The sequence below is a fragment of the Bos javanicus genome, chromosome 16, assembly GCF_032452875.1.
Source record: "Bos javanicus breed banteng chromosome 16, ARS-OSU_banteng_1.0, whole genome shotgun sequence".
NCBI lineage: Eukaryota > Metazoa > Chordata > Mammalia > Artiodactyla > Bovidae > Bos > Bos javanicus.
Genome location: NC_083883.1, coordinates 2252740 through 2280050, shown reverse-complemented (window position 1 = coordinate 2280050; position 27311 = coordinate 2252740). Strand labels below are relative to the sequence as shown.

Genomic DNA, 27311 nt, shown 5'->3' with positions numbered 1-27311 from the left:
AATATATAGGTTAGTAAGAGCCTCTATCTGAAGCAGTGCATATTCTGCTGAGGAAGATGGACAGGTACTTTCAAAACAATGAAGATTAAACAAAGTAAGTGCCTAGAAGACAGGCACCAGACCCCAGTTTGGGAGAGGGAGAGCAGGGTATAGGGAGAGGTAATCCGCGAGTCGTATAGTATGTAGGAGTTAGCAGAAAAAAAGATGAGAAAAGAGAAGACAGCATTAACAAAGGCAAACAGTGAGATTAGTGTACAAGGGAAGTCAACTGCCAGTAGTTTTACACGTGTAGAGAGTGAAGGGTGAATGATGGGAGAGGCTAGTACAACAGGGCCTTGCATGCTGTGCTAAGGCACTTGAGTTTAATTTTGGAGGGAAGAGGAAGGCACATGAGGATTTTATGAGCAGAGTGACTCCAATTCACATTTAAAATAGATCCTTTTTTAAAAAAAAAAAGTTTATTCTTTGGCCAGGAACAGCTGTCAGCAATCTGAGCAAGAATAAGACAAGACAGACTCTGAGACTACCAATGGGATGATCAGAGATCATTAAAAACAAACATTAGCTGCTCAAATTTTTGGCTTTGTTTACAGCCAAATCATCTCCTTTACTGAACTATACAAAATTCCAGACCTAATATCGCAAGGAAACCTGCTCTGACCAGTCTGGAGCTCACTGATCTCTCATCATCCTCTCTATAGATGTTTGTTTTTGTGTGCTCGGCTGCTCAGTGGTGTCTGACTCGGCATCCCTACGGACTGTAGCCTGCCAGGCTCCTCTGTTCGTCGAATTTTCCAGGCAAGAATACTGCCATTTCCTACTCCAGGGGATCTTCCTGAACCAGAGATTGAACACACATCTTTTGCATCTCCAGCACTGGCTGGTGGATTCTTTACCACTGCACCACCTGGGAACCATCTATGGATAGCATCATCCGTTTAATACTTATACCCATTTCATTCCTGTTACTTTTTCCTTACAAGTATTTCAAAGCTGGGGTTTGCTTCCTAAATTCTCTGTCCTTAACGGCCAGCAGTGTTTAATGAGGTAAGAATTTGTGTTCTAATTCGAGCCTCTTCAAGGGAGGGTAGTCTAAATACTTCTGTGGCAGTCATGCCAATCTATTTCTTTCACGTTTCCTCAGTTTTTCTAAACTTGACTATCTTCCTTTACCTCTCAAGCCAAATAAGTGAACTCATTAACAAATACACCTACCAGGGAAGGGATCCTTCTATTTCACTTCTCTTTTCCCTTGAAGCTTCTCTTCCTCCATCCAATGCCTTATCTCAGTCATGTCTATTCAGCAAACAGTCGATTTTTCTTTGGCCATGGCATGCAGAATCTCAGTTCCCTGACCAGGGATCAAACCTGTGCCTGCTGCAGTGGAAGTGTGTAGTGAATTTATGAAGCAAAGCCCAGCTCTGAAATACTTTTAAGGAAAAGTAACAGGAATGAAGTGGGTATAAGTATTAAATGGATGATGCTATCTATAGATGGTTCCCGGATGGTGTGTGTAGTCTCAACCACTGGACCACCAGAAGTCCTACAATAATCTTTTACTGGAGCATTTTTCCACCTCTGCATTCTCAACATTGGGTGAGTTTACCCTTCATCTTAACAGGTTGTTGTCTTCCTATCTGAAGACAAGTCAGTCACAGAATCTAGAACAAAAAGCCAGGAACAGGCATTACTGAGTTTTAACCCACTATTTGCTCATTCCCACTGATTCCAATGCAGCAACACCTTCCCAGTCATATCCAAGCAAACTTTACTAATGGGCCCACTTAGTGATTCCTATTTTTAAAAATACATGTTTTTTGTTTTTTTAGCCTGAAAAGAATGGAGCCACCTTGGGCTTTTGCCTATTTGGGTAAAAACATAAATTCTTAATGGCTGTTATTTGGGGCCATTTTTATACTCTGACCCTTTTACTGTAAAATGTTAAGAAAATATTAAGTATTTTTGCATTGATGCCTGTAGCTTTATTTCAAAAATTCAACGAGTTTAGAGAATTATTAATATGGTCAGATGTATAACCTGTGGATACTTCCATATATTTATTCAGCAGCTTTCAAAGATCTGATTTAAGCAAGTTCTTGAAAGGTTCAACAAATCAAACCCAACTGCACATAAAAATATACTTTCTTATTGTTATATCTGAAAATACTGATTTTGACACTACAGTGGGGATAAAAAGCAGTAATCTTCCAATGCAGTCTAGGATTAGTGTCGAAATAGATATGTGAATTCACAGGCACGTAAGAAGTACTCAGTACATCTCAGTACACGTTAGCTAGTTTATTTTAAAGAACTGCAGAAACAGTCTGGCAAAATGAAGCCACAATTTTCGAAAAGGATCATAAAACTTTGATCAGTATGGAGAATAAGCTTTATTTCTGAAACTGCATCTAAACACTGACCACAGACTGGCCCTGAGGAACATAAACTATGTTCTGGCCACATGAGAGAGGACCGCTGGAATTTGAGGTTAAGGCCAGAACTTTGAGGGATCATTTATTGACACAAACACACAAGCTGCACATTATTCTGAAATCTCTGGCTATTGCCAAATTGTACATTTGGACCCTTTTCCTGTTGAAATTGAAAACCATCATCACTCAAAACTGAATATGCAATCTTTTGCTTTCTGTGAAAAGTTGATTCAACTTGTTGGGGAAGACTTTTAGACTATGTGGAAAAATTAATGTTGTGTGTGTGCTGAGTCATGTCTCTGCAACCCTGTGGACGCTGGCCCAGCAGGCTCATCTGTCCATTCAATCTTCCAGGCAGAACACTGGAGCAGGTTGTGACTTCCTATTCCAGGGGATCTTCCCAACCCAGGCACTGACTGGCAGGCGATTCTTTACCACTGTGCCATCTCGGAAGGCCTATATTCTTTGGTGGTTAACAAATTTATGTGTATTTCCATAACAAAAAACTGGACTTCCCTCAACCAAAAATTTCATATATGCTTTCATGCTTGAAAATTCTAAATTGTTGAAGCCACCTGAGATCGCTTCTAAACCCCCTTTTTTTAAAAAAGAATTAATGACATTACTTGAGTTAGAATAATAATGGGTAAGCATCACTGTCAGAAAAAAATTCTCACATGTGGGGAAGTTTGGCAGCATATCCTTGTAAAAGGTTTCTAAAGACAAGTAGAATCTGTGAGATTGGATCACGTACACAAAGGTTCAACAACATTCTAATTGAGCCTCTACTGAGGCAGATCTCAGCCCGAAGTGATGTATGACTACTTAACTCACAACATCAAGACATTCCTACACCAGTTTTATTTAAAACACAAATAAGTATTTATCTTGCTGTAATGGCAAACTGTTCAAATAATGGTGAACATGAATCACTAACACAAGGCTTTAAATATGAAACAAAATTTTTTTTTAAAAGCAAAAGAATAAAGGTTATATACAAAAGGGACCTGGAATCTACAAGCCGATTCCAAAAATGAAATGAGTAGAAAATCTGTGGTGAAACCAGAACATTTCACCCCTGCTTTGGAGAAGGGCTATTAGACAACATTCAGTCAGCTGAAGATGGACTGGTAGATAAGTATCTATACATAAATTTCAAGTCATTTTTGCTTGTGTAGAATCATCCAGATCTTCCCAAGACTGAAATGGGTAGTCCTGTGGCTTTCTTCCTTTTCATATTCCCAACAAGGCTACATGAGGTTCAACTCTTGATGAGCCGCTTACAACAGCAGTTCCTTAGGAGCCAACATGACAGGTGGGTCAGATTTCCTTTTGAGAAACAAAACTGGCCACCTACAGCAAAGTATCAAAACGGGCAGGTCCTTTCCTCTTCCTTTTGATTATGTACAGTATGTCTCCTTTCAAGACTATTATCCCCATCGTACTTGTTCCTCCATCACAAGTCTAAACCTTGAGGTGATATGAAGGAGATCAACATCAAGAAAAGAAAACTCAATTCAGAAATGAAGAAAACCGGAAGGCATACAATACACCCCCAGAGCATCTCGGTAACTCCTGCTACAGTACAATTCTGGGTACTGCTGTAGTCCATGGATAAATAATGGCAGCTTGAGTGAGCTCGTTCTTCCCCCTCAGGTGGGTAAAGGGCACCAAATAAATACTGGGCAAGAGGAGTTTGCAAGGAGAATCAGAAATGAAAAAAATTAACCAATTTTTATCCCTGTGATAATACAACACTAGTAAGGAAGCAAGTACTAAAGAAGAGAAGGGACAACTTTCTTGCTAAAAAATAAATTCCTGTAATCATTATGTCACCATCTCTTTTTAAGAATCCAGGGAATCCCAGAAATAGAAAATTAGTTTCAGAGGACCCCTGAGGCACTTTAAAGCCTTAAAAAATTACAGTAATAATAAATTAGCTATTGCCCTTCAGAGGCTTACAGAGCAGAAGCATGAAAATCAGGTCCAAAAAGTTATGTCCAAATTACAGGTTTCCTGAGCTGCTCAGCTGTTTCTAAAAGCTTAGTTGAAGTCTCCAAATACCTTTAAAAAGACATACAATTTAACACAGACTGAGTGGATTTTTTTTTTAGTGGTGGCATGAAATTTGGTCCTTAATGGTAGCAGCTGTCTTCACCCTTTTCGAACTCAGGTTAACAATAGGTACATTAAGACAATACATAAAAGAAATTATACAATAAAGGGAGAAAAGGTAAAAACTGACAAACACCTCAAGGAGTCACTAAGTTTTCTTGCACCCTTTCACTTAGGTCTCCCGCTCAGTCTTTTTGTGGAGAGAGGGGTAAGACAGAACTTTTTTCTCAAAGATGCTGAACAATGGTATCAAATGGACAAAATGATTACCAAGGGATTTAAAAATCTGACCCCAAGGAATCCAGGACTCATGTGGATAATTCAGACGTACACTTCTGATTTGGGGCAAATTCTAGACTAAAGAAATCATCATTTTGGATAAATGTTATAATAGATGAAACTAAGTCCAGTTTTTTGGTGAGTTTTTTTGTTTGTTTTGCTTTAAATGTCCTACTACCACCTTCAGCTATCAATCATTTCTGACAGCTCAAGCAGAAGGTCATCTTCATCCTTCCCAGGATCCAGGTCAATCTCAGCTTCTAATTTGCCTCCTGAAATCTCCCATATTAGTTTCTCAAAATCATCCTCCATTGAAAGTGGGGGCTTTCCTGTTGAGGCAGAACTGAGTCGGCGAGTTTTTGTGGCCATCTGGGATGAGGAAGGGCCAGATACTTCCGGGGGGGGAGGCTCTGAAGAGGACTGGGCTGGAGGCAGTACAAAACTGTAAGAAAAAAACCCCAAAGGTTATTAGATAACTGCCCTTTGTCAATGGCTGGCAGGTCGGATCACCTGGTCCCAGGTACACAAAGAATTTTAGTGAAGAGTTGTTTTTGAGAAAACACATAAAGAACTGTTTTACTGATTTGGGATAAACCAGTTTCACCCTTTAAAGGAGAATTCAGATAGGTGTTTAAAAACATTTTTTTAATAATACAGGCAAAATACAAACAATAGCACCAAAAGAGAACAGCAACCCTGAATATCAGGGTTTTTTGCAGTGAATTTGAAGTTTAACAGATGTACTTAGATGTAGCTAAATTGTAAATATTTCAAATTATCTAGCAGTGTTATTCTTTAGAAAACAAAAATGATAATAGTGGTCTAAAGGTTGGTTAAATTAGAACTGCAAGGTATTACCTGTCTCTAGGTTTTTCTGTCTCAGGCACAGTGACTGATTTGTCCTCAGAGAGAAGTGGGACAATAGCCTACAAAAGTGAGAGTAAGGTAACTCAGTGGGAAAGTCAGACTTTTAAATTTGAGCAGATTCATTTTTTTTTGCTGCCTTCTTAGAATCATGGGGTTGCAAAGTGTTGGACACGACAGGGCGACTTTCACTTTTTTTCACTAGAATCATGTCTACCATTCTTTAAGACTAGGAATCTAAGGATCGATCCAAGAATCAATAATCCAAAGATAGAATGTACAAATAAGCAAAATATTATAATTAGGCTTAAAAAAAAACCCCCAAAACCCCTAAGCTGTAAATATAAAATATAGTAACTACCTGAACAACTAAAAAAAAATACTTAGGAAGTGACAGAAGATGTTACACGTAATAGAGAGAGCTAAAAAAGAATCTTTCTTGCTTTCCTATCACACAGACCAAAGCGCCCCTGAGTTGATCCACTTCTTACCACAGCTGCTTTTTTGGCTGGGCTTTCCAGCAGGACACTGCTGGAGTTGAGTGGCTTCACAGCTGCAATGACAGCAGGGTGGACCTCCACCGCCTTACGTTTTGGAGCCAATTTGGGTGATGAGACAACTTTAACCACAGATGGCTTCACATTCACTTTAGGTTTAGCTACAAGACAGAAAATATCTGATTAAAAGCTAAAATAATCCCCTTTTTACATGGAGAATAAAATTTGGAATATCAAAATTCCTTCTCAGCAACAGTAACATCACAAATAATTTAAAAACCAACCAAACAAGAAAGCCAGATTAAAGATGACCCATCAGCAATATGTACTACACACAGCCATAAACACACACACACACACATATTTATTCCATGAAACAATTCATTTCAATGGCTTTTGAATTTGCTACTGCTCTTCATTTTCCGTGTTTCTCTCCTTCAAAACCAGAGGAAAAAAATGCACCATGGAAAGTTTTAGATAAAGCTTTATAAACATCAATTTTAAATTGTGAGAAAGGAACTCATCTAGTCTTTTTGTCTTTTAAAAACAGAATTATCAGAAATATCACTATCCACCTGTGTGACCAGTAAACAAAGGCAAATGAAATTCAACCCAATTATTGCCAGGCAGTCACCGAAACTCAGTAACTTTGAAATTCTAAAGAAAGATGCACTAATAAAAATACTCACCTTTACTTCGTTTTTCCAAGGGCTGTGTTGCACATTTCACATTCAATATTGAGTCCCCAATCCCTGAGGTTTCTACCTTTGCCTTCTGGGATGACTTTGAAGGAAGCCGCTTAGTCAGGTGCCGTGTGATGCCTAGCATGGTGGTGAGCACTGGTTTCTCAGCTAACTCGGTACTGTAAGAGAGTAAATCTCCCCGAAGGGGTGTCAAAATTGATTTTTCCTTCTGTGAGGTTCCCTTCTCTGGCAATTTGGGCACATACTTTTCTCTCACTGTCTTACATCTCTTGTCTTGAATTTTAGTGATGCCAACTGTTGTGGTCTCATCTGAAGCCTATGGATAAATTTAAATGACAGAATTAAAAATCCAGTACCTCTAACAATCTGTATGATAATTATTATTTGTAAGTTAACAGGCTAACATCTAAGTCAAGCAGTTTCTAGATACGATCCAGAATATAAGAGCTTTTGCTCTTTATTTTATATTAAACAGAAGTGAAAGTGAAAGTGCTAGTTGCTCAGTCATGTCCTACTCTTTTGCGACCCCATGGACTGTACTGTCCGTGGGACTGTCCAGGCAAGAAGACCGGAGTGGGCAGTCATCTCCGTCTCCAGGGGGTCTTCCCGACCCAGGGACTGCACCCAAGTCTCCCACACTGCAGGCGGATTCTTTACTGTCTGAGCCACCAGGGAAGTCCTCTATTAAGTAGAAAACTCAAGGTAAAAGATTGAAGATGTGTGGAACAATAAAAACCCAAATTCTATAGGTAGACAATCCTGACCATAAGTCTAATACAAAATGTTTCCTAATCAGACACTTGCTCAAAGATTCTGTACAAAGATGTTCACCATCTTAATTGTGTAAAACAATCTAGTTCAGAAACAGACTATATTTGTGTAACAGGACACTAAATGACCAGCAAAAGCTATCATCTGAAAGAATTATTAATATGGTAAAGTAGGCTGCAAAATGATACACTGTAGAGTTCTCAATTATGTTCTAAATATGAGTTAAGCATTAAACACATTCACATACATAAATATATAAAGAAAAGGCTTGAGGGACTTTCCTGGTTGTCCAATGGTTAAGAAGAATCTGCCTTCCAATGCAGAGGACGTGGGTTCAATCCCTGGTAGGGGAAGGAGTCCATGTGCGGGGGTGGGGGGGGGCAGGCACTAAGTCTGAGCACCACAGCTGCTGAAACCACTGAGCCCCGGGGCCCACGCACCACAGCTACTGAAAGCCCTGAGCCCCGGGGCCCATGCACCACAGCTGCTGAAACCCATGAGCCCCGGGGCCCATGCACCACAGTGGCTGAAACCCCTGAGCCCTGAGGCTGACACACCACAGATGCTGAAACCCGAGCCCCAGTGCCCACGCACCACTGCTGCTGAAACCCCTCAGCCCCGGGGCCCACGCACCACAGCTGCTGAAAGCCCTGAGCCCCGGGGCCCACGCACCACAGCTGCTGAAAGCCCTGAGCCCCAGTGCCCACGCACCACAGCTGCTGAAACCCATGAGCCCCGGGCCCCACGCACAACAGCTGCTGAAACCCCTCAGCCCCAGTGCCCATGCACCACAGCTGCTGAAACCCCTCAGCCCTGGGGCCCACGCACCACAGCTGCTGAAAGCCTTGAACCCCGGTGCCCATGCACCACAGCTGCTGAGAGCCTTGAGCCCCGGGGCCCACGCACCACAGCTGCTGAAACCCATGAGCCCCAGGGCCCACGCACCACAGCTGCTGAAACACCTGAGCCCCGGGGCCCACACACCACAGCTGCTGAAACCCCTGAGCCCTGGGGCCCACGCACCACAGCTGCTGAAAGCCTTGAGCCCCGGGGCCCACGCACCACAGCTGCTGAAAGCCCTGAGCCCCGGGGCCCATGCACCACAGCTGCTGAAACCTCTGAGCCCCGGGGCCCATGCACCACAGCTGCTGAAAGCCCTGAGCCCCTGGGCCCACGCACCACAGCTGCTAAAAGCCCTGAGCCCCGGGGCCCACGCACCACAGCTGAAGAGAAGCCTACTCACTGCAACCGAAAAGCCTGCATGCTGAAATGAAGACCTTGCAAGCCACAACTAACACCAGAGGCAGCCAAACAGGTAAATATTTTTTTAATAAAGGAAAAGGCCTGAAAGAAATGCATAAAAAAACTAACTGTGGTAACATCTGGATTGTAGAATTATTCTACAATCCAGAATGAATAAAGAGGTTACTCATTGTTAAAAAAGAAAATCCCTAGTTTTACAAATGAGCAGCATTACTCTGAAAGGCAGGGGAAAAACTTACTTTAAAAAATATTAATGGCCAATTAAAAAGTTTCCAGTATTCTTGCCTGGAAAATCCCATGGATGGAGAAGCCTAGAGGGCTACAGTCTGTGGGGTTGCAGAGTGGGACATGACTGAGCAACTAACACTTTTCAAAAACAACTTAAAAGGGCATTAAATATTGATACACATAAAAGTACAGAAAACTCTGAAGGAAAATTACAAGCACAGTGAAAGATATATCAGTGAAGTATTAAACAGAAACTTAAAAGAACACTTATCATTCATCTAACCTTTGCCTGCCATGGACAAACCTATAAAATCAATCTAAATAAACCCACCTTTTTAGCTTCTGTTCTAGAAACACTGCTCTGAGAAGCAACATCACTTTCTTCTTGAAGTTTCTTCTCTTCTTTTATACCTAGATTCACATTAAAAGCACCATTAATAATTTCATTCATGCTGCAACTTAATAACAGATGAAGTTAAATAAAACTTTTCTTCAAAAAAGTAACAAGGACTTCTCTGGTATCCTCTTAATGAGGCGGTTAAGAACTCACCTGCCAATGCAGGAGACACGGGTTCAATCCCTGACCTGGGGACGATCCCAGATGCCTGGGAACAACTAAGCTCCCATGATAACTACTGAGCCTGAATGCCACAACTACTGAAGTCTGAGCGTCCTGCAGCCTGTGCTCTGCAACAAGAGGAGCCACCACAGGCGGCAGCACGCACACAACTAGCGCAGCCTCTGCTAACCACAGCTAAAGACAGCCGCACGCAGCAATGAAGACCCAGCACCGCTAAAAATAAAGCAATCAATAAAAAAAATTTTTTTTAAAGAATAAAGATAGGGCAAATAAAACTGTAGACAAAATTTGTTTAGTTCTCATACAGATTCAAAATGCACATTAAGATATCAAAGCTCTATATAAACTGCTATAAAGAAACAGCTTCACTTTTTGTGTGTGTGTGTGGCGGGGAGAGGGGAGCGGGGTGCTATGTGGCTTGCAGGATCTTACTCCCCCAACCAGGGATGGAACCCGTGTCTCCTTACAGTGTAAGTACAGAGCCCTAACCACTGGACCAGTATAATTTCTTTTAATCCAGTGGTTTTCAAAGTTATCTGAGTAAAGAAAAAATTCTCACAGAAATCCTATGAATATTGTGCGGAATACTGCCATTTGAAATATTATCTGGGGAAAAGGTACTACAGATCAAGTTCTTTTGTTACCTGTTTTCTTAGTGATCCGGAGAAGCCGTTTTGCCGCTGGCATAGCCTCAGGCTGAGGCTGGGAGCTGGTGCTGCTCTCAGAGCTCTGCTGCACCCGGAGAGCCTTCTCCAGTTTAATTTCTTCCAGCGTCTTGATATGCACTTCCTGCATAGACTTTGCTTTACCTGCAGGTTCCTCTGATTGTCCTCTGCTGGCTACAGTGGGTGGCAAAATCACTGTTTTTTTCATTTCATTGTCAGTCTTTGGCTTGACACAGCTCACGTCCTTTTTGCCCTTTTGTCTCTCTGCTTCCTGCTGCCGGTGCTTCTTTTCAGCCAAGACCTCGGAGAATGTTTTGATTCGGATGGTGGAGGAGGTTCTTGCTCCTGATGTAGAATCATCAACTTTCGAAGGTCCTTCTGTCTTGAGTTTAGTTTGCAATTCTCCACGTTTCTGATTGGCTCTTTCAAGAAGAATTTCTTCTAATGTCTTCACATGAATCTCACCAACTTTAGTAACTTTCTCTGTTTTCATGGGGGGAAAACAAATCACTGTATGTGGAGTTCATCTCTTAACAACTTACGGTCTCTCTATTCTTGGGTCAGGACAGAGTCCAATAAGAGTCGTATAATTTAGGCAAGAAATTAAAATGAACAAAAGCACGTTAGTTTCAACCTCAATTTTAGATAGTGGTCCTCAAGGAAAACATGGAGGCGGCAAAAATGACTGATCTGGATATCTATTCAGAAGTTTATTCTTGAGGATCCTGAAAGCCTTTTACTAGTTGGAGAGGGTTGTCATTATAAATCTTACTAAAAAGAATAAATTAGTTCTTCCATTCATGGATAGATACAAACATCTGCCAGATACTACACTAGAAATATAATGGTAAGCAAAACACAAACTGCCCACACATGTAGTCTGCAGTCTGACAAACCAATAATTAAGCAACAACAAAGTGTGCTAATAATAACAGCTTTGATAAAAGAAGTGCAGTTGACCTTTGAACAATGCAGGGATTGGGGTGGGATTATCTGGGCACTGAATCCTGTGCAGTTGAAAACCCCCATATAAAACTTTACAACTGGGCTCTGCATCCATGGTTCTGCATCTGTGGATTCAACCAACCATCATAGATTGGGTAGTACTACAGTAAGTACTTATACTGGAAAAAAAAAAATCTGCATATAAGAGGACCCACACAGTTCAAACCCATGTAGTTGAAGGCAACTATATAATGCTATGTAGACGTATACAGCAAGAACATCCAAAGCTTGGTTAAGGGAAGCTTTGCAGAGTAAGTAATATTTAAGTGATATTTAAAGAGTGAGAAGGAGGTAAAACAGGTTAAGACAGAAGAAAAATGAAAAAGGCCCAGAGACTGGCATGCCACTGAAGAGTTATTTTTCAAAATACATTAATCATTCTTTATGTGTTTAAACTAAAGAGCAAATTTCATATTTGGCAGGGGTCAAACAAAGAAATAATGAAGTAATGTGAGAAAAATAAGAATATGGAGATTATACACACACATATTTAATACTAAATAATACCTTTTAATGAAACACCAAAAACAAAAAATATCTTTTACAACCTTAAACATACCACATTCTGTCTCATCTTTTGAATCTTTGAAAATGCTGTCCTTTCTACATGAACAGTCCCTACTGGGCACACTTCCGCTGCTGCCTAGTTAGAGTAAGCTCAGCTCAGAACCTGATACCCTCCAGTCTAGTCTGTTTCTCTGATCATGGTACTGATTACACAGTACAATAACTGCTTATATTTCCACATCACGAAAACAGTGACTATATTTGTTTTAGTATAGAACCTATTACAGGGGAAGCATTCACTCACTGATATTTCTAAGGTTTTTTTAAATAAAAATTCTTCCATTTCAAGACGGTAGTCTGATCTCAAAATTATCACTTTAAGTACATGAATGGCGACAGAGACCCCATTTGCGTATACTACAAAATTTCATCAAAATAACAGAGAAGACATTAAAAGAATAAACCCACAATAGCCATGGAAAACAAGGATGCCAGTGGCAGAGCATAAGTCTTGAGAAATTTGAGACAGAAAGATGTCTGAAATTACAGAAACAGAAGAACAGATAAAAGTATAGGAGTGAGATCTGTTCTTTCTCAAAGAGACAAAAAAACATCTGCCAAACTAGTATGAAAACTAACAGTGGTAGAAATAAAGCATGATTTTCAGAACAGTTGAGTCAGTGAAGACCTTCTCCTAAGAATTGCTCTCTAAAAAGAGAAGACTCTGTAGGGAAAGGAAGCACATTACAACGATGTTGGGTGGAAGAGAAGTAAAACATGGAAATTTCAGGCTTTCCCAAATGCCAAGCAAAAAAAGGAGAGATGAGGGGGAAAAGGAAAAGCAAAGCTAGACAACAGCTACTTCTCTCTGAAAGTAAACCAAGGCTTTTCTACCATAGCGATTCTATGAGCCCTCAGCCTTCTGTGGAAAATTCTGAAAGAGAGGGGAACACCAGACCACCTGACCTGCCTCTTGAGAAATCTGTATGCAGGTCAGGAAGCAACAGTTAGAACTGGACATGGAACAACAGACTGGTTCCAAATAGGAAAAGGAGTACGTCAAGGCTGTATATCGTCACCCTGTTTATTTAACTTATATGCAGAGTACATCATGAGAAACGCTGGGCTGGAAGAAACACAAGCTGGAATCAAGATTGCTGGGAGAAATACCAATAACCTCAGATATCCAGATGACACCACCCTTATGGCAGAAACTGAAGAGGAACTAAAAAGCCTCTTGATGAAAGTGAAAGAGGAGAGTGAAAAAGTTGGCTTAAAGCTCAACATTCAGAAAACAAAGATCATGGCATCCTGTCCCATCACTTCATGGGAAATAGATGGGGGAAACAGGGGAAACAGTGGAAACAGTGTCAGACTTTATTTTTCTGGGGTCCAAAATCACTGCAGATGGTGACTGCAGCCATGAAATTAAAAGACGTTTACTCCTTGGAAGGAAAGTTATGACCAACCTAGATAGCATATTCAAAAGCAAAGACATTACTTTGCCAACAAAGGTCCGTCTGGTCAAGGCTATGGTTTTTCCTATGGTCATGTATGGATGTGAGAGTTGGACTGTGAAGAAGGCTGAGCACTGAAGAATTGATGCTTTTGAACTGTGGTGTTGGAGAAGACTCTTGAGAGTCCCTTGGACTGCAAGGAGATCCAACCAGTCCATTCTGAAGGAGATCAGCCCTGGGATTTCTTTGGAGGGAACGATGCTGAAGCTGAAACTCCAGTACTCTGGCCACCTCATGCGAAGAGCTGACTCATTGGAAAAGACTCTGATGCTGGGAGGGATTGGGGGCAAGAGGAGAAGGGGACGGCAGAGGATGAGATGGCTGGATGGTATCACTGACTCGATGGACGTGGGTCTGAGTGAACTCCGGGAGTTGGTGATGGACAGGGAGGCCTGGCGTGCTGCGATTCATGGGGTCGCAAAGAGTCAGACCTGACTGAGCCACTGAACTGGACTGATGCACTATTACTTGTGTATGTAATCTAAAGTATGACACAAATGAACTTACCCACAGAAGAGAAACAGACTCACAGACACAGAAAACAGACTTGTGGCTCTGCCTGGGAGGGGCTGGGAGGGTGCAGGCGTGGGTAGAAGAGGAATGGACAGGGACCTGGGATTAGGAGATGCAAACTATTACACACAGAATGGATAAATAACAAAGTGCTTCCTACCATGTAGCACAGGAAACTATATTCAATATGCTATGATAAACCACAATGGAAAGGATATGTATATATGTGTTACTAAATCACTTTACTGTATAGAAGAAATTAATGCAACACTGTAAATCGAGTATACTTCAACAAATTAAAAAAAAAAACAAAAAACAAACACCTCAGAACTGTGAGATATCAAGCTATGGAAAAGGACAAATCAGAGAACTAAGTAAGAAAAGTTCTTGAAAAATAAAAATCCAAGTGACAAAATAAATCTAACCAAAAACAAACAAACAAACAAAAAAAACAAAACACTGCAAGGCCAGTAGAAAATCAGCCATCTAGAATAGGGTCAGCAAATAAACCTGGTCATGATCTATATTTCATAAATAAAGCTTTACTGGAACACAGCCATACTATTTATTTATATACTGCAAATGGCTGCTTTCACATCAGTGGAAGAGCAGTTGCAGCGAGAGGCTGTGGACCTCAAGCCTAAAATATTTACCATCGAATCCTTCACAGAAAAAGTACGTCAATTCTTAATCCAGAAAACAGCCAAGCAAAAATAACAGAATGTGAGGCAAAAAGCAAAGGAACGGAAAGCATGAAGGCAAGGTTAAGACATGTGGAGTATACGTCCGAAAGTTCCCACATCTAGTAAGAATTTCATAAAGAGAAAACATAAAAGGGTGGAGAGGACATACTTACAAAAGTCAGAGGAATATTTTCTACAACTAATAAATTAAGTCCTTAACGATTCAAAACTCCCACTGAACACTAAGCATAATGAACAAAAAGATCCATGTTTACATCTATCATACCAGAGTCCCAGCATAACAGGAAGAAACAGAAAACTCTTAAAGGAGAAAGAATCACAAGCTAGAATCAAGACTGCTGGGAGAAATATCAACAGCCTCAGACATGCAGATGATACCATTCCAACAGCAGACAATGACAAGGAACTAAAGATGACGGTGAAAGAGGAGAGTGAGAAAGTTGGCTTAAAACTCAACATTCAAAAAACTAAGGCCACGGCATCTGGTCCCATGACTTCATTGCAAATATAAGAGGAAAAAATGGAATAGTGACAGATTTTATTTTCTTGGGCTCCAGAATCACTGTGGACGGTGACTGCAGCCATGAAATTAAAGAAGACGCTTGCTCATTGGAAGGAAACCTATTACAAACCTAGACAATTTATTAGAAATCAGAGACATCACCTGGCTGACAAAGATCCGTATAGTCCAAGCTATGGTTTTTCCAGTACTCATGTATGGGTGTGAGAAATGGACCATAGAGAAGGCTGAGAGCCAAGGGATTGGTGTTTCTGAACTGTGGTGCTGGAGAACACTCTTCTGACAGTCCCTTGGACTACAAGGAGATTAAATCAATTAAACCTCAAGGAAAGCAACTCTGAATATTCATTGGAAGGACTGATGCTGAAGCTGAAGCTCCAATACTTTGGCCAACTGATGCGAAGAGTCAACTCAATAGAAAAGATCCTGATGCTGGGAAAAACTGAAGGCAAAAGGAGACTGTGGCAGAGGTTGAGGCAGTTAGACAGCATCACTGACTCTATGGACAGGAATTTGAGCAAACTCCAGGAGATAGTGAAGGACTGGGAATCCTGGTGTGCTGTAGTTTGTGGGATCACAAAGAGTTGGACATGACTTAGCAACTGAACAACAATAAAAATTAGAGCACAGGAGGAAAATTAATGAAGAAAATTAAAATTACTCAAATTAAAAATTAAAATTACTTTTAAGTAATTTTTTATCAACACCCAGATAAAAACCAATGTTAACACTTTGGTGTATTTTTCTTTCTAGGCATTTAGTTTTATTTTTATAAAACTGGAAATCATCTCATACATAAGGACATTTTCTGAGGAATATGTTTCTATAATAAGAAAATAAACTTTATTACCCACCTCTCACCAAAAAAGTTTATGTTGCTCTAAGTCAAAAGCACTATGTGTTCCTTCATAACCTCTCTTCATTCAAAACAAGGGGGCTAAGTCTCCCATATCGTTATTGTTCAGAATATGACTTTTCATGACAGCAACCATTTAAACACATAACTATCTTAATTCCTTTTTGTTGAATAGATTGTTTCTAGTTTCCAGTTATTACTGCTATCATAAAAATAAAAATCATGTTGCTATCTTTAACCACAAAAAGAGAATTCATACCAGTGAGAAAAATATTACTTAAAAAACAAACAAACCCATACACATACAAAAAACCCCATAACCTTCAACCTAAGTCAAAAGGTAAACTGGAGAAAAAGATTCTTAAAGTAAGGAAAACTTATCAGGAGCTGGCATTAGGGTTTACCTACCTGCTGCTTCCTCACTGTTTGGACCAGTTGACATGCCTAATCGCTCCTTCAGAGACTTGGAAACTTGGACTGTTTAAAAAAGGAAAAAGATTTTTAAAAAAAGTTAGACTTCTTAGAGATCAAAAATCTTTTTCAAAGGTTACAAATCAGATTTATTATACTTGTTTTCTAAGGAAAATGCTTTTGAAAAATATCTTTAGGTCTTAAAAAACTTGTCTTCTTCACAGTACAGATAAGATTTATAGGAAATCATGGATTCTCTAGAGCACTTTGGAAAGCTCAAAAAAAAAAAAAAGTCACCTCTTTACATTGAAAAGCAAATACTACTTAATTTCCGGGCGTAGTTTTGCTATTGTACAATATTCTGAAATCTTACTGGCATCAAAAAGTACCCTGCCTTTTGAAATACGCTCTTTAGCTATGAGTCTTCAATGTAATTAATAGGCAACAGGAAAGGAAATTTGACTGCAAAGAAAAAAAGTAACTTCTGTTTACAGGTCTGAGAATGTAAGAAAGAATATAGACCAAACGAGATGGTCTATTTATCAAAGCCTCTTGTGCTAGGGAAGACGTGGAAAGAAATTTCTTATCTTAACTAAATATCTTGTATTTAGTTAAAACTAAATACAAGAAGGAAAAAACACCTTATTTATTTATTTAGTACTTAACACCACTGTTTCAACTGCATGTCATACAATGGGAAAAAATTAAAATCTAACCACTTACCTCTTTCCATATATAAAACTTCAACTATAAAATCATTCTAACTCCCAACTACCTCTAAATTAGTCCACGCTTCTTCATACCAACTTCTACAACACTAAATCTACGCCACTACCTCCTCTTGCCTGTATTACGTTGAAAGCCTGCTAACTCCTTCCTGGAGAACACTTTTTTTTTTTTTCTGGAGAACACTCTTAACCCTCTTCTCCATATCTTAGACAGGGTGGTGGTTCCAAAATGCCAATCTGGGCACCCTGATCCTTGTTAATAACCTTCCCATTGTTTGCTACTATCTTCGGATAAGCCCAAACTCTCTAATATTTTAAGCCATATTAGGCTTAAAAGACTCTGTATGACCAGCAGTCCCTTCATCCTCTCCCATTGTCATGCTCTTCTTTCCAATTCTGATTCAGCCACAAGTGAGTCCCTTGAGCTCTGTGCCTTGCACGTGTTACACTCTCAGCCTCTAACCCTTCAACTTTACCTGGATAAACCATGTTTCAGGTCTGAGTGTCAACATCACTTCCTCTGGGAACCTGACCCTGACAGATGGTGAGATCAGGTGCCCTTCCTATGTGCTCCCGTAACACTGTGCACTTCCTGTCACAGAATTTATCACAATATATGTAAGTATTCCTATCTACCATGAGACTACAAGCTCCTGAAGACTGTGAGGGTGTTTTTTACCCAATGGTGACCTAAGATCTAGCAGAGTAAACCTTCAAATGTTTGCTGAATGAAAAAACCGACATGAGAAGATAATAATCTAATCTACTTGAGCAAAAAGAACGACAAACCATACCTGTTAACGTTACAAGAGACAAGCAGCAGGATTACACACACAAAGTGCATTAGAACACAGGTACCTTTCTTTGGTGTTTTGTCAGTGTTAGCCTCTGGAGCTTCAATTTTCTTCCCTAGCCTCTGTGCAAGGCTACGCTTTAATGGAGCATCACTGTCACCACCTACAAACAGAGGGAACTCAGCTTAACATTTCAAGTCAACTTTCAGCAAGGTCAAGAAATACAATACAGAATAATTTTGCAAGTTTTCTGCATGTATATGATGTAAGTATATGATGCATGTATATGATGTTCACCTTCTAGCTTCCTTATAACTCAATGTTAGAAAAGGAATAAAAATGTACCAGAAAAAAGAGAAGGAAGACAAAAAATTAGAAAGCACAAATTAACATTTACCAAATAATTAAAACTAAAAATGGAGGATTATAAACCCTGATTCAAGCTGAAATTCAAGATTTAGGGATATATGGAAAAAAAATCTTCATGCACAAAAAACTCTTTAACTGGCCAACTGCTGAAATCTAGGTAGATTCTGTGATTAAATGCAACTGGGATGATTAGGAGTACAGCAAAAGAACCATAAAATTTTAAAATTTCCTGTGACAACAAGACTCCAAAGGCCAAAACCCCACTTTCTTCAATTTCAGATAAGAAAGCTAAGATTATGAAAGATGCTGTATCTTACCCCCAAGTTATCAGTCAGTCAGTGGTAGAGCCAGGACCTAAACCAAGATTCCTAACTCCTGGTTTATTACATTACACTGGTCAATACAAGCTATTTAAATATCAGAAGTCTTAAAAAACTATTCTTTGGATAGTTAACTGAAGATAAACCTTAGCAGGGTTCTGTAAAAACTTTAAAGACCCTATACAGAGTATACTTTTCTGTCTCCTCTTATTTATACTTTAAATATACAACCAAAAAATCACAAAGTTAACGCATATGCTGCTATTAAGAGATTATTTCCATAATTTTTTACCTAAAATTTCTCAGGCAGCAAGAATGGTATAAAACAAAACACAAAACAGGTAAGACCTCATAAGCATAAGCACATTTTAAACGAGTATGAAAGAAGCTCTGATGTCAGTTAAGATTTTCAAAATAACTCTCTTGAGACAGACACACTACAGTCACCGCACAATAATTGAGTTACCTGGTAAAATACTTCCCCTAAGTACACAACAGCACTAATAAATTTAACTGAATTTTAAATCTGTATGACTTTGCACATGTTAAAAACATAAAAAGATTTTATACATGCTTTCAGCCAGAAATACAAGGGAGTCAATATCAACACTGATTGGGCATCCGTATAAAGAGAATTTTAGAGAAGATATCAAGTAATGCACAAGCAAGCAGAAAACAAAGAATACGCATAAAACTTATCTCACCTACTGAAAATTTTCGTTTCCCCAGTCTCTCGGTTAGACTCAATCTTACCAGAGGTTCATCCCCTAAAATGGCAAAAACAGAATTTCTCTATCATTATCCAATTTTTCCTGTATTCAGTAACTACTAATGGATACAAAGTATGCTCTGATATTAATAAAGTCTCTTGGAAATCAGATCTTCTTAGTCTTGAGAAATAAAGACTACTGACATTTAAACAGGAAAAAAAAATCAACCTATTGAGTAATAATTCAAATAACCAAATGAACAGTCCAAAGGAAGCAGCAACACAGTCCTAATTATTAACAGTAACCAAGAACACAAAGACACGCTGTATCTAACCAATTGGTTACAAAACCCAAGCTATATTTTTGCTTGCGCACGTCCATATGTTAAATAAAATCATACTTTACTTCACTGCTAACTCTCCTCTATAACCTTCCTTGATCCAGCAAGAAGTGAGCTCTTTTTTTTGTTGTTGTCTGAATGACACAAACATTTAAATGTATCTGCATACTATAATTACTTCTGTCATATTCCTTATTAGACTTAAAAACTACTAGAGGAAAAGACTTTTACACTTCTCTCTAAATGAAAGGGTTTATTATAGTTCTTTATCTACAATGGACAGTCAATAAATTCATTGCATAAAATAAACAATGTAAAACTTAAATATATAAATATGAAAGCTGCATGGTAACAATTTCAACCTTTTAAACAGTAGAGTCAAATGCACTAATTCTCATCCTTCTATCCAATCAACATACTCAAAATCTCCCTGCAAATCCACCAATACACCAAACCCAAGGATTCTGCTCTCCCACTTAAAAGTAGGAACTCACAGCTGCTCAGATCTACCTGTACCTCACCTTGCTTGCTGGAGAGAGTTACTGTCCTCACCACAGTCCGGACATTCTCTTTTTCAGGACCTGGCATGGGCTGTGACTGGAGTAAAAGACTGGAAGCTCCCGAAGAACCTTCTAAATAAAGAAAGTCAAAGAACAGTAAATAATCGATGAAAAATGAAGCTATCATAAATCAAGAAGTTTTGTTTTTTGAGACCAGGTAAGTCCAATACAGACCACTGGACTACAAGCCAAGCAATCTTTCTGTTCCTGTTTGCCTACAGTGAAATGGGAGTAGGGAAAGGGAGATAATCTCATCTCTTGTCTGCCTTTGGCACAATGTGAAAATAAAATATAAACTGTTCTGAGTTCCTCGGGCACTCAATCTACTTTTACTTACTTACGAGTGAGGCTAACGTTACACTAACCCTAACCTCAGAAGCACACCCCATCAGGTGTGTCAATCTAGTTCTTTCCATCCATACTCAATCGTCTGCAAAATGGAACTCCAAAGTCGCTGCAGAACAAGCTTCAACAAGGCGCTTAGAACCAATCCTCTGATTCTTTCTAAATACATTTCACACGATATCTATTAGGTTGGTACAAACGTAATTGCGGTTTCAGACCATGAATTTTAAATCAGTATAACTAGGCTCAAACACATCTTTACGAATCAAAATAGGAACCATTACAATTATTACATTTTTTGCCAATGAGAAATAAGTTTATTCCTGTAGTGTAAAAACCCATGCATTTGATGAACCCTTGAAAAGCATTTTCTGTATCCTGTTGGTTGTGAAACCATTTTCCCTGCAAAAAGTTGTCGAGGTGCTTAGAAGTGGTTATCAGTTGGCGAGAGGTCAAATGAGTATGGAAGATAAGGCAAAACTTCACAGCCCAATTTTGTTCAACTTTTGAAGCGTTGTTGTGGAGAAGAACTGGGCCCTTTCTGCTGACCAAAGTCAGCTGCAGGCATTGATTTGCTGAGCATACTTCTCAGATGTAATGGTTTCACTGGGATTCAGAAAGCTGGAGTGCATCAAACTGGCAACAGACCACAAAAGAGAGACTGTGACCATTTTTTGGTGCAAGTTTGGCTTTGGAAGTCCTTTGGAGCTTCTTAACAGTCTGACCGCTGAAATGGTTACAGCCTGTTGTCATGTACAATCCAATTTTTGTTACATGTGATCGAGGAATGTGTACATATGTGTTACATATGATCAAGGAATGGTTCGTTGTCATTGTGTAGAGTAAGAGGAGATCACACTTCAAAATGACGATTTTTTGGTTTTTGGTCAGCTCATAAGGTTACCACTTAGCAACTTTCTTCACCTTTCTAATTTGCTTCAAACACCGAATGACCACAGAATGATCAACACAGTTCTTTGGCAACTTCTCATGTAGCTGTAAGATCAGGTTCAATGACTGCTCTTAGTTGGTCACTGTCAACTTCTGATAGCTGTCCACTATGATCTTCATTTTCAAGTCTCCTTTGCAAAACTTCTTGAACCACCACTGCACTGTATGCTTGTTAGCAGTTCCAGAGCCAAATGTGTTGCTGATGTTGAGAGTTGACTCTGCTGCTTTATGACTCATTTTGAACTTGATTTAAGAAAATCACTTGAATGTGCTTTTTGTCTAAAACCATTTCCCTAGTCTAAAATAAATATAAAATACATAGCAAGTAATAAGTCACTAGCAAAAAACAAACTGAGAAATGAACATTAAAATGATGTATAACACACATTATTTAGCAATGTATCCCAGTATCAAACAGCAAAGTTCAACAATGTAAAATCGCAATTACTTTTGCACTAACCTAATATTTTTATGGTTGGAAATACAGATCAACCAGACTAAGGCAAGCGCTAGAAGAAAATTCTAGCAGTTCCTGAGGAAGAATTAACCTACTACAAAATAAAGTCTTTCCTCTTTTAATAATAGTTTAGGGAATTTCCTGGAGGTTCAGTGGTTAGGACTCTGAGCTATCACTGCAAGGTGCATGGGTTCAATCCCTGGTCAGGGAACCAAGATCCTGCAAGCCATGCAATGTGGCCAAAAAAAGTTTATACGCTATTCTTTAGAGTTATATTTCTCAAAATAAACAAGTTCTTTCAGGTTTTTTATTGTACGTGCCTATCTCTGAATAGTTAGGGACAGAAACACAGCTGCAACGGTTTAAAAAAGCAACTATGTTTTAAATAAGACTATGTTTTAATTTAAACAAGCCACAAAAATCAAAATCTATTTGCTCATTTTAGTTGGTGCCAAGTGTCTTTTTAGTCTTCTCTAGAAACATTCAATTCTCCATGTTAAAACTCCTGAAAACTTACCACCTTGCTTCTTTGATTTTTCCTTCATTTTCTTTGATTTAATTTCTTCAAGGGTTTTTATTCCAAAATTCAAACTTTCACCTAGGAACACAAATAGCAACCACGTGAGGAACTAGCACCATTTTACCCTTGCATTTTATTTGTACATACACAGCTGGCATTCAAATGTCTTCTCAATGAATACGAGAAAGTATATGTAAGTGTGTGTGTGTGAGTAAGTGTAATGGCCACAAGGAAGAGGGAGGTGCTGGTAATTAGGAATTAAATTTCAAAGGTATTTAAGATAGTCTGGACATATTCAATAGTGCTGTAAGATTTATGAGCAGAAACTAGCCTCAAAATAGCCCCTTCTTACCTTGTTTTAAATTGACCCCAGGTTTCCGGGCAGAAGTCATTCGTAATCCATTATGAACTTCAAGAGTTGGTTGCAGGGTAGGTGTTTTGGTTTCATCACCTTCCTCAGAAAACTGATCTATATTGTCAACATTTAAGGCAAATTTCCAATTAAAAAACAGATGTAGAGCTTCAAGTCTGATGCTAACTCACTAAGTTACCCTGATCTTTTACTTGTCCTAACGAAAGAGCTAAAGCTTACCATCATCGTCTTCATCATCGTCTGCAGCATTGATCACCACAGGTGGGTGTGTAGGGCTGGGAACGTTTTCTGAACTTTCTACTTTCATAACACTTCGCAGCTGAGGAGAGGGATTAGACTGGACAGATAATTTGCTCTGCTGAACTGTGAGCTGGCTAGCTTTCACTTCCTCTTCTGGCGACTCAGGCACAGTGGGCAACACAGCTAGACATAAAAAATTAGTTATAAATTAAAAGAAAAAAGTTCCAATTCATCAAAAAACTCCAATTATCTATAATAAGCTTGGTGATTTGAGCATTGTCTTTTTTAATTTATCTCTTTTAATTAAAAATTTAATTTAATTTTTAATTTCCCCATTTTCCCAATTAGGTTCTAAACTTCCAGGAGGGAAAATGTGGCTTCTAGCTAAAAACTATTCACTCCATGTAAACACAAAGTAGGCACTCAGAGAATAAAAGCTAGATGCATAGTAATTATTTACACATTCTAGACATTAAATTTTAATACTGAAATTCTAGACTGTAGGATCAAGAAACAGCTTTTTAAAGAGACAGTGGGTAATACTTTTGAATCAAATCAGAAAGGAGTGAGCCTTTTTTCCCCTTAAAGAAGATAAAAATATACAGCCATCAGATTTTAATCACACAGCAGATGTGGCTTTTAAATGGCTGATCACTCCATTAGGAAATTATTTTAAATGGAAATAAATACTAGCTTTTGACAGAGTGTGAGTTTTATTTTAGATTATACCCTAGAGCAGGATAAGCAAGTTTTTTAATATATAGAAGTATACAGTAAATATTTTAGCCTTGTAGATCTGTGTTTCAACTACTCAACTCTGCAGCAGTAGCACAAAATTTGGCCATAGAAAATATGTAAACAAACGGGCAGGGCTTCATTTCAATAAAATTTTACTTTGCAATACAGGTCAAAGACCAGGATTGCCAACCCCTGGCCTGGACAATCAAGTTTCTTTTGAAAAATCTCTGTAAGCATGGTAAGAAAATGGGAAATGACGTAAGCTAAATAACCTAAACTGTCATGCCAAGAAACATTTGTGAAGCAGCACAGCTTTGTCAACAAAGTTTTAATCATGACTGCTACTTTATTGGCTTATGACTGTGCACAAGTCATTTAACCGTAATAAAGTTCAGTTTCCTCATCTGAAGTGAAAATAAAACTGCTTTCTCACAAGACTACAGAGACGGCAATGTACTCTGTAAGTGTGTACTCTATAAAGTATGCATGTAGGTGTTCATTATACAGCAACTAGCCTTTTAAAATTAAAAAACGAAACTCACTTTTGCTTGGAGGTAGGAAAAGGCCATCAACATAACGTCCTCTGTTGTGATGGAAAGCACAGTTTAGTTTCTGACATCCCATTGGCTGATTTTCCCAATAACAAGGAATCTCACTGCGTTTTTTCTGTAAGAGGAAAAAGACATCAGTATGACCTGTATTCACTTGGTCGTGTTTTCTGGACAAAGTTCACACAAGGTTAAAAAATCTGAGGCATGTGAAATGATTTTGAGTGTGAGGAAAAGGGGTTGCTGAAAGTGACATATCCTAGCATGATGGAGAAATCAAAGAGCAGGAAGAACTTTGCTGCTCTTTCTCCTTGCCCTCTTCTTAAATGTCCATAATTTAGAAAAGGGGAGTAATATAGTAGGTAAGATTATGGAGTCCAAGATAATAGTGTTTGATTCTCTATCACATTACTTACTGACCATGTAACGTCAGACAAATAATACCTCTTAGTCTCACTTTCCTCAGCTATAAAATGGGAGTACAGTAGCTATCTAATCAGGTTCTTATGAGAAATAAATGAAATAATGTACAAGAAGCACTTAGCGATAGAAGAGTCAATAAACTGCAGTTGTTATCTGAAGCTGAGAGTTCAAGATTTGGATAAAAAAATTCTTCCCATTCGTGACTTCTCAAAGGCTCATGTAACACACTAAAAAGGTCTCCGTCCCAAGCTACCTTGCTTTTATAAAAGGGAACAAGGAAAACAAGAATAGAATGATTTGCTGGATCACAGGATATATGTCCAAGACAAATACATATTAGTTCTAACACAGACATTATATTAGATGTATATAAAGAATTTCAAAGCAACACTATTAAAAAGAGCTCCAAAATGGAAACAAACCAAATGTACAGCAACACTAGAATGGATACATTCCAGTATATACATTCTGGAATACTTCGCAGTATATTCATAAAATACAATGCTATCCAGTAATGAGTGGGAATAAACAATACTATGGGAGCAAAATGAAAGAAGCCAGACAAAAGAGCACACACTGTATGATTCTATTTACAGAAAAACCAAACAGTCAAAACTTTACTATGGCAGAATGGTCAAGATGGTGACTAGTTTTGGGACTGTGGTGAATGACAATGGGGAAGGAGATCAAGGGGGAAGACAGGGTTGGAAATGTTCTATTTCATGATCTGGGTGCTGGTCTATTAGGTACACTCACTCAATGAAAACTCAACATGTAAGATAATGATTTGTGCACATTTCTATATAACTCAAAAAAAAAAAGTCCCGATAAGGACTTCTGAAAAGTAATTAATGTCTGATTAATAACCTGCATTATGTTAGATCTCTCATAATAAAGCAGCGTAAGCTTTAAATTTCAAGGCGAACAACAGTACTATTCAAAAACTTCCATTTTTCAATATGGAAGAAATAAAGAAAGAAACAATGCCTGAAACGAAAAGAACCTTAAAGGTATCAAGAAGGGCAATGATTCCAATATCTGCTATAACTGGGAGACTGATAATACACTGTGTTGGTAGGAATGTGGAAGAATCATGAGTCCCACACGCTGGTAACAGAAATGTAAACTGGTTCAACATCTCTCAAAGGTAATTTGGTAAAAATTACGTCACCCTGCTTATTTAACTTATATGCAGAGTACATCATGCAAAATGCCAGGTTAGATGAAGCACAAGCTGGAATCAAGACTGCCGGGAGAAAAATCATGCAGATGATACCACTCTAATCAGAAAGTGAACAGGAAGTAAAGAGTCTCTTGATCAAAGTGAAAGAGGAGAGTGAAAAAGCTGGCTTAAAATTCAACATTCAAAAAAACTAACAGGATTATGACATCCAGTCCCATCACTTCATGGGAAATAGATGGGAAACAATGGAAACAGTGACAGACTTTACTTTCTTGAGCTCCAAAATCACTGCAGACGGTGAGTGCAGCCATGAAATTAAAAGATGTTTGCTCTTTGGAAGAAAAGCTATGGCAAACCTAGACAGTGTATTAACAAGCAGAGACATCACTTTACCAACAAAGGTTCGTATAGTCAAAGCTATTGTTTTTTCAGTTGTCACGTATGGATATGAGAGTTGGACCATAAAGAAGGCTGAACATTGAAGAATGGATTCTTTAGAACTGTGGTGTTGGAGAAGACTCTAATTTAGAGTCCCTTGGACAGCAAAGAGGTCAGCCAGTCAAATCCTAAAGGAAATCAACTGTGAATATTCACTGGAGGGACTGATGCTGAAGCTCCAATACTTTGGTCACCTGATGCAAAGAGCCAACTCACTGGAAAAGATCCTGATGCTGGGAAAGATTGAGGGCAGGAAGAGAAGGGGATGACAGAGGATGAGATGGTTGGGTGACATCACTGACTCAATGAACATGAGTTTGAGCAAACTCTGGGAGACAGTGAAGAACAGAGAAGCCAGACATGCTGCAGTCCATGGGGTTGCAGAGTCACACACGATGGAGAGACTGAGCAACAACAATGTAAAAGAATTATGCCCTGCACTTACTGCCACATGTTTTTAAAAAGTATGGCAAATAACTCAGTCTTTGAAAGAACTTTATAGTATTTATTAGTATCCCGTTACCCTTAAAAGTTAGGTATAATAGCTACAACTGCACTTCCCTGGTGGTACAGTGGGTAAGAATCCACCTAATTCGGGGAACATGAGTCTGATCCCTAGTCTGGGAAGATTCCACGTGCTGTGGAGCAAACTAAGCCCATGTGCCATGACTACTGAGTCCATGTGCTGCAAGTACTGAAGCCTGTGCTCTGCAACGAGAAGCTACCGCACGAGAGGCCCGTGTACTGTGATGAAGAGTAGCCCTGCTGACTGCAGTTAGAGAAAGCCCATGAGGAGCAACAAAGACCCCAAGCAACCAAATGAAGTCGCTCAGTCCTGTCCAA

General features: G+C 39.0%; 1 protein-coding gene across 6 annotated transcripts in view; it reads right to left on the bottom strand.

The window, feature by feature from the left end:
- Positions 1 to 3270: 3270 nt before the first annotated feature.
- ZC3H11A (zinc finger CCCH-type containing 11A) overlaps positions 3271 to 27311 on the bottom strand; it is a 44292-nt gene continuing 20251 nt past the window's right edge. For all 6 annotated transcript variants that reach the window (XM_061381903.1, XM_061381902.1, XM_061381901.1 and 3 more), the window contains 14 exons: positions 24419 to 24542; positions 23118 to 23321; positions 22878 to 22994; positions 22523 to 22603; positions 20214 to 20324; positions 19347 to 19409; positions 18018 to 18116; positions 16429 to 16497; positions 10378 to 10881; positions 9485 to 9564; positions 6877 to 7207; positions 6182 to 6348; positions 5685 to 5752; positions 3271 to 5268 (listed from right to left, as the gene is read on the bottom strand). In XM_061381903.1, the coding sequence (XP_061237887.1) occupies positions 5010 to 5268; positions 5685 to 5752; positions 6182 to 6348; positions 6877 to 7207; positions 9485 to 9564; positions 10378 to 10881; positions 16429 to 16497; positions 18018 to 18116; positions 19347 to 19409; positions 20214 to 20324; positions 22523 to 22603; positions 22878 to 22994; positions 23118 to 23321; positions 24419 to 24542 (2277 nt within the window). In that variant the 3' untranslated portion in view covers positions 3271 to 5009. The remainder of the gene's footprint in view (positions 5269 to 5684; positions 5753 to 6181; positions 6349 to 6876; positions 7208 to 9484; positions 9565 to 10377; positions 10882 to 16428; positions 16498 to 18017; positions 18117 to 19346; positions 19410 to 20213; positions 20325 to 22522; positions 22604 to 22877; positions 22995 to 23117; positions 23322 to 24418; positions 24543 to 27311) is intronic.